The sequence below is a fragment of the Clytia hemisphaerica genome, unplaced genomic scaffold, assembly GCF_902728285.1.
Source record: "Clytia hemisphaerica strain Z4C2 unplaced genomic scaffold, Clytia hemisphaerica genome assembly, whole genome shotgun sequence".
NCBI lineage: Eukaryota > Metazoa > Cnidaria > Hydrozoa > Leptothecata > Clytiidae > Clytia > Clytia hemisphaerica.
Window position 1 is genome coordinate 136579 of NW_027103537.1, and position 11218 is coordinate 147796.

General features: G+C 34.2%; 1 protein-coding gene across 1 annotated transcript; it reads right to left on the reverse strand.

Annotated features, from left to right (window-relative positions):
- Positions 1-1065: 1065 nt before the first annotated feature.
- Positions 1066-9360, reverse strand: LOC136799962 (WD repeat-containing protein 1-A-like). The gene is made up of 14 exons (XM_067056582.1): positions 9195-9360; positions 5779-5900; positions 5535-5625; positions 5236-5383; positions 4736-4916; positions 4364-4528; positions 4086-4192; positions 3759-3900; positions 3341-3576; positions 3017-3101; positions 2669-2779; positions 2152-2316; positions 1786-1933; positions 1066-1619 (listed from the first exon to the last, which is right to left on the reverse strand). The coding sequence occupies exons 1-14, from the start codon at positions 9220-9222 to the stop codon at positions 1507-1509; spliced, it is 1842 nt and encodes a 613-aa protein (XP_066912683.1). The 5' UTR covers positions 9223-9360; the 3' UTR covers positions 1066-1506.
- Positions 9361-11218: the final 1858 nt, after the last annotated feature.

Here is an 11218-nt window from a genome sequence, read left to right on the forward strand (position 1 = left end):
AAAAACGTTAAAATAAAATGTCAATATATTTCGACCATGATTGTAGTTGATTACTAATTATACGTCGTTATGACGTTTTAAAATGCGAGAAAGATGCAGAAACATGCTATGTATAAGAAATTGAATATTGACACCAGGAACTTTTAAACTTTAACCTCAGAAGATCCACCGTGCCACCCGGAGAATTAATGGAAAGATATTCCTAATTCAAAATTTCGTGTCATTATAAGCATTTTGTTTGATTTTACTCGTCTGACGATTTTTTTCTCACACCAGATTTCATAAATGTATTCGCTTGGTATTCTAGCATTTATTGTAGTTGATTACTAATTATACGTCGTTATGACGTTTTAAAATGCGAGAAAGATGCAGAAACATGCTATGTATAAGAAATTGAATATTGACACCAGGAACTTTTAAACTTTAACCTCAGAAGATCCACCGTGCCACCCGGAGAATTAATGGAAAGATATTCCTAATTCAAAATTTCGTGTCATTATAAGCATTTTGTTTGATTTTACTCGTCTGACGATTTTTTTCTCACACCAGATTTCATAAATGTATTCGCTTGGTATTCTAGCATTTATTTTTCAAACTTTTGGCCAGCAAAAGTACGAATAGAAAAAGTTAGAGAACTTTTTAGTAATAAGAGTATTAAACATTTTTCAAAATCAGAGTCCTTCGAGCCGCCATGACAGTTGTCCTTTGCGGACGAGCCCAGTGTATCGATTGTTTTCTGAAACAATAGAAAGACAATACTCCCCTCTCCACCCGTTTCATTCGATGTTTATTCAGAGTCTCTATAATAAATCCATGCTTTAAGGTATGATGAGTAATATTTCCAAGGTTTTTTTGAACATTTTGCCGACTTGAAAAGGTTCACGTATACATATTAAGCAGCCAATGAGAGAAAATTCGAGTCAATTTTGATATTATGAAAGTCAGAATGTTTCATAATATATTTATTCTTTTGATACTTAAAAGTATATTATGCGAAAACGTATTTCTACAGAGGAATGTCGATCTGAATAGTATTGTGGAAAAGGCAAATCACGGAAAAAAGTGTTTCATAGAAATTCATTCATGTATTTCAAAGACATACAAATTCATCTATAAACAAAATATTTTGTCCTTGCTCGAAAAAAACGGTCACGTGTGTACGAAAGGGAGGACTGAGAACTAATAAAAGCGAAATTCATAAAATTCTAATAATAACAAAAAAACATAAACAGAAGATACAGCATAACTCGGACCGTTAAATAAAAATTCCTAACTTTATCAGAAGCTGCTTTGAAGGTTGCAAAATTTATTGACTTTGTCTGGAAAATGCTGTTCTCGTCGAGTTTAAAGCTGTATATAATTATTCAAAATTACTATTTTGGAAGAAAAATAAAATATAATTTACAAAAAAGGTTGACTGGAATTTTTTCAAAGTCTTTTCTACATCTCTACAAAATGAGTAATCACGCGTTAAAAGAGTATTTGGTTAGATTCAATCTGTCATTCTTACAAAGTGACATTCCAAACACGAATAGAACAATCTTGACGGCCTGTGGTTAACAAGGTAGAGTCGTCCTTAAATTGAATGGATGTCACGTCGATGGATTGTGCGTGGGCACCTGAAAGAGAATTCAAAAAAGTTAAGTCACAAGTATGCTGAAAACGAGGAGCCTTGAAAGGTTGTATAAATTACTCTCCTTGAAGTGACTAGAGGCTGATTTATTTAGATTTCTATTCCTTAAAAATTCAATTCACGCACGTTTTAGACGTTTCAAGAAAGCCTACCTCTCATTTCAATTGGGTCGTGCGATTTTCCGAGTTGGTAAACGAAAGCGTGGCCATCGGTTCCGCATGAGGCGACGTGTGTGGAGCCTGGACTCCATGAAACACCATTCACCTTGACCGAGTGGAAACCCCAGTTGTCTTTTTCGGTCTAGAGGTATAAAATGATTATTTTTAATTAATTTTAATTTTTTTCTTCAATTTTCGGAGGGTCAAAGGAGGGTCTGCTGATTACAAATTTTGTACTTTTCTGTAAAGAAAACAAATTTTATTGATTTTATTCCCGTGAAAATGCATAACAGTAATGTATTATTCATTCGAACTCTTTAATGTATTTTTCACTTCTGTTACTCTCAAAATTTCAACTACCTTGAAATCAGATGTTTGGACGACTTTAACTTGTTTCTTAGCAGTCGAGATAGCAACGTATTGATTGTCTCCTGAGAATTTAATGTCGGTAACTCGTCCATTGGTGGAGAAAGAACCAAATTGCTCCAATGAATCTCCCTTGATGTCGTAAACAAGAACTTTGCTCTGAAATAAAAAACAATGATCAATCAATCTTGATAGTTTCTTTCTTTCCACGGGCGAAAGATTCAAATAGTTCAATATGTTCACAGAAAATACATGTTTTTATGAGCAAGTTGTTTCTGCCCCTATTGACGGGCTCGCATTATGCTTAGCATTCAATGTTCCAGTTCTTAAACAATATAGAGCTATTGTTTAGGTACCAAAATCTGAACCCGCATGCTTTAAAACGATATGCTTAGAAAGACATTTTTACTTAGTAAAACCTGCCAAAAAATGGCACAACGTAGTCAGCCCTACATATTGTTTAGGTACAAATGCTAAAAAAGGAATCAATTTTCAAAATAAGAACACTTACCTCATCAATTCCAACACAGACTTTACCAAGATCTGCATTTACTGCAACAGCATAATTTTCACTTCCAGTTTCATATTTGTTTGTGATCTTTCCGTCTTGAATAACAACGACCTGCAAATAAAAATGAGAGCTCAAAATAAATTTAACATAAATGAAAAACAGGATAACCTACTACTTTAAAATATTAGGACGGATTAAACCATCAAAACAAAATGCTTGAAAACTAAAAATTGGAGACATATTACTACCAAGGCAAATTTGAGATGTATAACAGGTATAGGATAACAAAAATACTGCACAAAAGGTTATAAAAATGGCTGACGGGGGGAATGAAATGTGAATTGTTACCTCGTTCAGACAAGCTACAACGACCAATCCAAGATTTCCTGCAGCAATGGCTTGCGGTTGAGATGGTAGTTTCACACATTGGTTCCTAAAAAACGAAACGTGTCATACATTAAGAAATCTGCTTCTAATAAGGATTCTTATGCATCGTTGATGTATTGTTAATAACAAAGACAAGGAACATTGTGATTCATCTTGTTTGATTGGTGAAAGATTAGTAAGTCTTAAGGATTTTCCAGAATCTATATTTTTCTCGTTAACTTTTATCAGTAAGTTTGACTGAACCTTAAACAAACAACAAAGTCATTCTGGAAATATAAAACTTACTCGTATTTTTTCTCACCGATGGAGACATAACGAACAGTATCATCGATTCCACATGTGTACAAAGTATTGCCTTTAGCATGGATGGCAGAAACTTGGCTCTTGTGGCCGTCACCAGAGATGATTTCAGCGTCGCCAGTGGCAACATTCCAACAACAAATGGAACCATCGAAACTTGAAGTGAACAACAAAGTTCGATCATCGTTGAAACTTGATGCAATGATTGCTTTGTTGTGACCCTGATTTGATGAGAGTTGATAGTCAGAAAACATGATACAAAAACACAAATCAAAGCACAACATTTGTGGTAAGAATTTCAGAAATGACCGAATTTTTATTGAATTACCAGGTAAGAGCTATGTCTATATTAAATAAATGACGGAAATATCTCCAATCCGACACTAATGATGATTCATTATACCTTGATGACTTTCTTGGGTTGTTTTGGGTTTTCGACGTCCAAGAAATTAATATGGCCGCTCAATGATACAGACAAAAGGGTATCGTTGATCCAAGCACAACCAACTTGCATGTCCTCAACTGCTGAACCCATCTCAAATACCCTGAGAAAGAAAAGAAAAGGTTTTTATTCTAATGACTGAATGACAGGGCTGTTTGATATAAAAGTCATAAATTTTAAAGCATTGCTTGAACACAGTATATCCATACACTACAGTAGATAGTCACTTTTTGGAGAGAAACAAACAGAAAATTATTTTCTCATGATAATAAAAAGTCTTTGTCTTACGTTTCTTCTTTGTTTGAGATGTAATTTCTTTCACTCAAGTTCCAGATTTTGACAGTCTTGTCAGCAGAACATGTCATTAATTTTTTACTGTCTGCACTCCAAGCAACCTAGAAAATGAGAAACCAAATTTTGTTTTAGTTGCTGGTTTCATTATTCAGATCTATTGGAAAGAGGATAAAATGCATTAAAAACTCTTTTCTTTGGGTTTGAAATCTTGAGTTAGGAATGAAAGGTTGCACACCTTGGTATGATTCCCTGGAAATGAAGGAGTTTCTTACCCCATAGACACCACCTTTGTGAATCCTTCCACTTGGTTCGTTCAATTCTCCGATCAGCTCACCAGTCTTACCGTCATAAATGAAAGCTTTCCCGTCAGCTCCGGCGGTGACATACTTTGAACCATCAGGTGAGAATCGACAAACATTAACAAAATTAGAGTGGTCCTGAAATGAAATTTTAATAAATAATTATTCCTTATGTAAAAACTATTAAATCTTTTGCATATCTTAAAAAACTTCACTTATACATAACAACGAGGTTCAAATTACAGATTGCACAAAAGTTCATATTCCATAAATTTTAGACACTAGTCCCACTGAATTAGTTCATAAAAACAATTAATTTTAAGTTTTTATGATTGAGTTGCTTACAGTTTTCCAGTCCTTGGTTTTGAAAGGTGGTCCTTCGTAGAAATAGGAGGAATAATCTTCACTGGCTAAACACAATCTGTAAGGTCGATTTTGTTTGATGTCAATACTATTACAGTATTTAGCTGGACCATTCAAATTTCCAACAGACGAGCCAGTGTCCCATAAGAAAGCAGCAGCATATCTAATAAAAGTAAAAGGGATGGTTAGTATATAATTTATGAATCAATTTATAATAAAACCCTGAATTACTTAAATATATTGATTATTACATGATTATTCAATCAAAAACAGACACAAATCTAAATTAGGTGCCTAAATCCAACATAACTGTAAAAACAAGTTTTATTGTCAATTGTGTGCTCTTCTTAAATGAATTAACTTTCCACCTGAGATCAGACCCGTAAAAGATGCAGCACTTTCGAACCAGGTGAATATTTTTTATTAAAAAAAAAACACTAAAACCTTTAAAAAGCAAATAGTTACTATATACTGAAACATACTTTTCTCTGCCTTCGCCACAAACAGCCAATCTCTTGCTGTCTTCTGTCCATGCAATGTCTTTAATCTTTCCAGAAATGGGTTGGTATTCATATTTTAATAAATGTTCTTTTTGTGTCAAATCCCAAATTCTGATTTTTCCAGAAACGTCTGAATATGAAATCAAGAAAATTTGCCAAATGAAATTATCAGATGGTCCTAAAAAGCTTGATTTCTGCTACAAAACTTAGGTCACGAAAACTAAAATTTGATATAATATTTAAAATGATTTGAAATTTTTTTTATTGAAATAAGTACTGACCCCCGGATGCCATATAAAAACCACTTGGGGAAAATGTGGCAACAGTGGTTTCTTTTGCGTGTTGAGTGTAAACATCACATTCAGCTGTATCCTAAAAAAGATGTCGTGAACATAATTGTCACTGATTCTTTCTATTGGATAGTGCATAGTTGGAGAAAAACTGGAAGGTAAAAATAAAACACAATTTCCTGTTTTTTTTGAAACCTCATCTTCAAACAAGAGTAAGACCAAAAGCTTTACTTACCTCAACATCTCGAATGAAGATACTGTTTCCATTGACATAAGTGAAACTTTTTCCTTTTGGATCACCTTTCAAATTGATTGGCTGACCTCTAGTTGTTCTTGGTAAACCAGCAAAGGTTTTTTCTGGAAAAAAATAAATCAAGAAAATTTTTTACAAAAAATTATATGACACATGATAATAAACCATCAGCTACTTTAGGCGTACAAACTTTTGCAAGCAGAAACTTTTGCGATTTTCACAAATTCTAGCCCTTTTTGCAAAAGTTAATGTCTTTGAAAATTCTTGAGAGGGTAATTCGTGAAAGTTTATACTCACAAAAAAAATCTAAAAAAAAATTTATTTAAATTTTCCTCTATTTTATGTTATTCTACTGCAACTCTTCAAGAAGGAAGAAAAGCAGAGGAAGATACACTGGAGGAGTCTGTTTTTATATAAGGAAAGACATTTGAAGAACTTTATTCATCTTCAAAAACAGTATAGCTTCTCTGTCTATACTCAAAAACTGAGAATATGGCCTTTCTGGTTGTCTACTGCCAACCAGACAATAGAAGCAATGGAAATCCATCAATGGCCAATGATTTTACTACCCCAATCAATGGTGCAAAACTGGCTTTGGCAGCATTAGGATCCAACCCAAGTATAATTTTTGGTGGCGACTTCAACTTGCCCAAAGCTACATGACCAACTGGTATACCAAGATCTGGCTGTCCTTTGGATGACAGAATCGTACTGAATGCTCAAAATCCATTTCGTCTCCCAATATGTGAACACTCCCACACAAAGATGGAAACATACTTGATCTTGTTTTTACAAACGATGAAAACATTATCCACAATTGCACAACAGTTCCTGTCCTACAAAGCATATCACACCACCAGATTGTTCTCGTGGAAACCTGTTTAAATGCTAATACCGTCTCAAATGAAAACAAGCGACCAGAGCCCCGTACAGGATTTGACACCCTGAACTTCTTTGCTGACGAAATAGACTGGGATAACATAAAAGAAAAGGTGCAAAATGTCAAATGGAAAGAAACACTTAGTGAAGATCCAAATGAAATAGTGCAGTGGAAACAATCAACAGCCTGTGTTTCTTCAATATCTGTAAAGATAACATACCAAGCAAACACAAAACAAAGGCAAAAGAAGATCCAAAGTTCAAAGGTATCGTCAAACCTTAACCAAAAGACAAAGAAAAATTACGAAAAAGCTTTTACACAGTAACTCACGAAACAGAAAGGCAAAATCAAAGAGGAGTTGATACAAATTGACAAAAAGCTGCAAAAATCTTTCAAAGATTCTAAGCAATTAGCAGAAAATAAAGCAATTAATTGAATCTAGAATTCCAAAAGAAAAGACAGAAAGAAAAAAGAATTCCAAATATTTCTTTGCATATGACTGCAAGAAAGCAAAGACCAAAGTTGGACCACTGACTGATAGACAACAATGAAAAACTTACAATGAAAAATAAAGAAATCGCTGACATCTTTTCAAAACAATACTATAAAGTATTCAGTCAACCTATGTGTCACCAGATACTCAAACGTTTGATCCAGGAGAGACTAAAATTTTAGAGATGATAGTTATATACAGAAGATATAATAAAAGTCATCAATGAGCAATATCCATCCTCAGCTGCTGGTCTAGATAACTTCCCAGCTATATTTCTAAAGCACTGCAAAGAGGAATTTTCACTCATCGAAAGTTTGTTCTGTTTGTGTCAAAACGAATGTTAAAAAGATAGCGGGTGATCAGAAAGATTCCAGGTTTTTTGAGAATCTTGCCAGGATGTCTAATTTTTCTTGTGGACAAATTGCGGAAACAGCAGAAAGAAAGACTTTGTCCTGCTTCTCTGCACCAGAAAATCAGTAGAAAATATGATGTAAAGTCTGTCTCAATATAATTTGCAGCGGAGACAAAAAAACGCTGTAACTTTTGATAGAATTCGAATTAGATAGCGGATTAAAAAAGGGCTCTTTTTTGACGTTTTTTTATTTGAAGTCAATCAGTGATAAACTTTGGACTATATCTTTCGATTGAATAATTCTTTTTTTGAAATGTTTTTCTAATGATGCTCTAAGATCTAAACTAAGAATCACTTGTGTGAAAATGATAATCATATAGCACAATTATTGAAGTTAAGTTGATTTTCTTCTTCTTCATTTTCCAATCTTTTTTGAGTTTTTTCTTCATGATAATATCCCACTCCTGTTTGTTGTTTCAACAAACACAAAACCATTATCTAATTCTAATTCACCGTAAACATCCAGAGCAAATAAGTGAAAAAGGAGTGATTTTTCATGCTCTGGAACACCGAAACATTCTAGAGCAGGATATTTTCGGAGATTGGGATGCACCCGGACCCCGGAACGTTCCGGTGTATACAGTATTCCAGAGCAAGATATCCAATATAATTGTAAAAACTAACCACATCCTCTGTCACCCACCGTAACTTGGTCTAATGTCGACATTTTCCTCTAATTCAAACACCCTTTTTATCAGCTGAAAATGATAGATAGGTTGTAACTGTTTTTCTTTGCTTAGTGGTCAGAGAGGATAATTCTTTTTCAATCAGTGATTCAAGCTTTTATATTATTCCTGTCTCTAAAGAAGGGTTTTGGAATAGACCTTTTTTCTAAGAGGCCACCCTGTTGAATAATTATGTAGTCCAGCAGAAAAACAATGATAAAACCATACATAATTATTACAATATGCATGATACAGTAATTATGCATGGCTCTATCATTGTTTTTATGGCTGGACTACATAATTATTCAACAGGACGTCCTCTTTGAAAAAAGGTCTATTAGACGAGGAATGTCGATATTAGACCAATTTACCGCACATCCTCTGTCACCCACATCCTCTATGTGTCCTGCTTTTCAAATATACATTAGAATTCGAGAATTACCCTCAAAGTCACGCAAAAAAGACAAAATACAACTAATAACACATGGAATTGATATAATATTATGATGGATTAATGATAAGAAAAGAAAAATATTAGATACGTTTTAGTAATTTTTCAATCAAATAAATGTTGAAAACTTTTCTTAGAGCCAAAAACACTGATTGAGAGAATCCCTATTGGAAATCACAATTTGCTCAATTTTTTATCCTGCATTCAGAATTCTGAAACTTTTACAGTAGCAACTTATTATATATATGACAATTCCTCGGTCCAGAAACTTTCCATCCTCTTAGAACTGTCCAAATTCTTCTTGGAAGGTCATTTCAATACCAGTGTATAGTTTTAAAAAGGAACAGCCCAATTCTTGTTCAGTAGAGAGAGGAAAGACATTCTAAAAATCAGGCTGCTTCAAAAACTAACCCAGCTGGGCTTTAAGGTTTTCTCAAAATAGGAATATTCATGAAGAAAAAGCTACTATAATTAAGAAGGCAGTTGACGGTACTTACTAAGTTCGTATTTCTTTCCATCAGGCATTTTGGTATTTGGATTGAGGTTGTCTGGGGTTGATATTTTGCTTCCTCCAGCAGGCAAAAGCGAAAGCAAAATTTATACAAGCGATTTCGGCTGAATTCTCAAAGTTTACGGTCAAGCTCACACCTATTTCCTGAATGTATCCAATCAGCTCACAGAAGCGGGATTTTATTCTGTTTGAAAAGTCCGTCGGTCACGGCAAAAAGCAAACGCAAGCTATATAATTTTTTTTGCATTAGTAAGCACTTTTTTTCATGACGTAAACTGCTCCTTTACATTTTCCCTTATATGGTAATCCTTGGCTTATCTGCCTGCTGCTCAAGTGGTATGAGATATTGAGGAGCTCTGTACACGCTCCTTCCTCAAATCATCAAACTATTTGCATTATGTGAACACAACATTGACCTCCATCCAAAGAAAGGTCACGGGCCACACACGGTGGGGTGTCTTCTTATTTTTGGGTGCAAGAAACGAATAAAGGTTGGGTGATGATTTTGGAAAGTTGAAAATTGTATGTATGACATATTTCATTCACTCTCGCAGCTTTTTATTGCTGATGTTTAAGTTTAATCATCATTAAATTTAAGGTAGAGAGTTTTCCATATGTGGTAAAAGTAAAAAAAGAAAAATGAAAATGGAGAAAGAACTTAAAAATTGATTATATAGGCTAATCTTGAGACTATACTTTTAGGTACGATTTCCTTATATAGCATTCTTATCAAAGGCCAAGGAAAAGTGATATGCCAAGATCGTGGTAAAAAAATTTCGTTTTCAGTTAGTGATGGCGGCTACACGCTTCCAAAAAAATATTCATCAGGTGGGGAAATAAGCTTGGCTCTTCTCGTAGTAGCCGGGCTCTTAAATCCTTCTACCCAAATTATATTCATATTACACTTGGTTCCCTGATTTTATGAAAAGGTCATAACGAGGGGGAGCTAATAACAATAATAATGAGGTCAGTTAGCACAAAAATACTTCAGACGGTGATAAAAGCATGAAATTTGACACAGATGATCCTTAGAGGGTCTAAAACTTAATTTTAAACAGTAACACCAAATTTTGCCACTTGGCCACCTGTCATCTATATCAAAATTCGAAGTTCCTTCTGATGCTTGGGTCTAAACGACATAGGATCTAGAGTAGCAGGGCAAGCTTACTCATGGCCACATCTGATGCCAGACTTTGGTCTTCATCTATCCGCACTCCATTTATTTCTCAACTTTCTTTAAATTCACTTACCGGTTTTCTGTACGCTAAATTTGTACATTTATATTTATTGTTTGTCTATTGTAAGATTGTTTATTTGTGGGTTGTTACTTTTTGGTTCTTTGTTTTTATTTTGTTATTGTTGTTGGTTTTAAGGTTTGTCGCTGTTTTGTTTTGTTGGTTTTCAACTTTTGTCCTTGTCGCGTTAAGTTGTGAAAATGATTTCTCGCTCAGTTTGAATGTTTTTGATTTTTAGTTTGACACGCGTTTTCTGAATTTTAATTAGCTTTTTCAGATAAAACATCCAAAATTATTAGTCACTATTGTACACTGTGTTCCTAATGGGGAGAACGCTGCGATGATTTGCCTTTTAAATCTCAAAATCTAAGTTTTAGTGTTCTGTAGGATTTAAAGCTTTTAATTAAATTTGAACATCAGAATCAGAAAGAGCAATGAATTTTGATATGAATTCATGTATAAAACATTAAATTTGGCCAATTTGTACTCTTAGGTTCCAAATAAACGGGCCCCCCCGCTTGTTAATTTTTCGAAAATTTTCCAACCCCCCCGGATCTTATTAGGACCCCCCCCGTTTATTAATATCTAAGAATATTTTCAGCTGTCAAAGAGAAGACCCCTTATTTTGCTCTAAATAGCCTGATTTTAGCCTATTTTTACCTTATTTTTGGGTTTCAGAAGTACAATTTCCAACCCCCCCGGCAATTAGGTCCCCCCCGTTTATTGCAATCTAGAAAATTTTCCAACCCCCCCGTTTATTCGAACCCCCCCGTTT

Bases quoted from the DNA above. Each gene is read 5' to 3' on its own strand.
- LOC136799962 (XM_067056582.1), bottom strand. From the start codon at position 9,222: ATGCCTGATGGAAAGAAATACGAACTTA. The intron at 4,529-4,735 runs GTAAGCAACTCA...ATTTCATTTCAG, and splicing joins AAACCAAGGACTGGAAAACT to GACCACTCTAATTTTGTTAA. The intron at 3,102-3,340 runs GTAAGTTTTATA...TTCGTTTTTTAG, and splicing joins ATCGGTGAGAAAAAATACGA to GAACCAATGTGTGAAACTAC.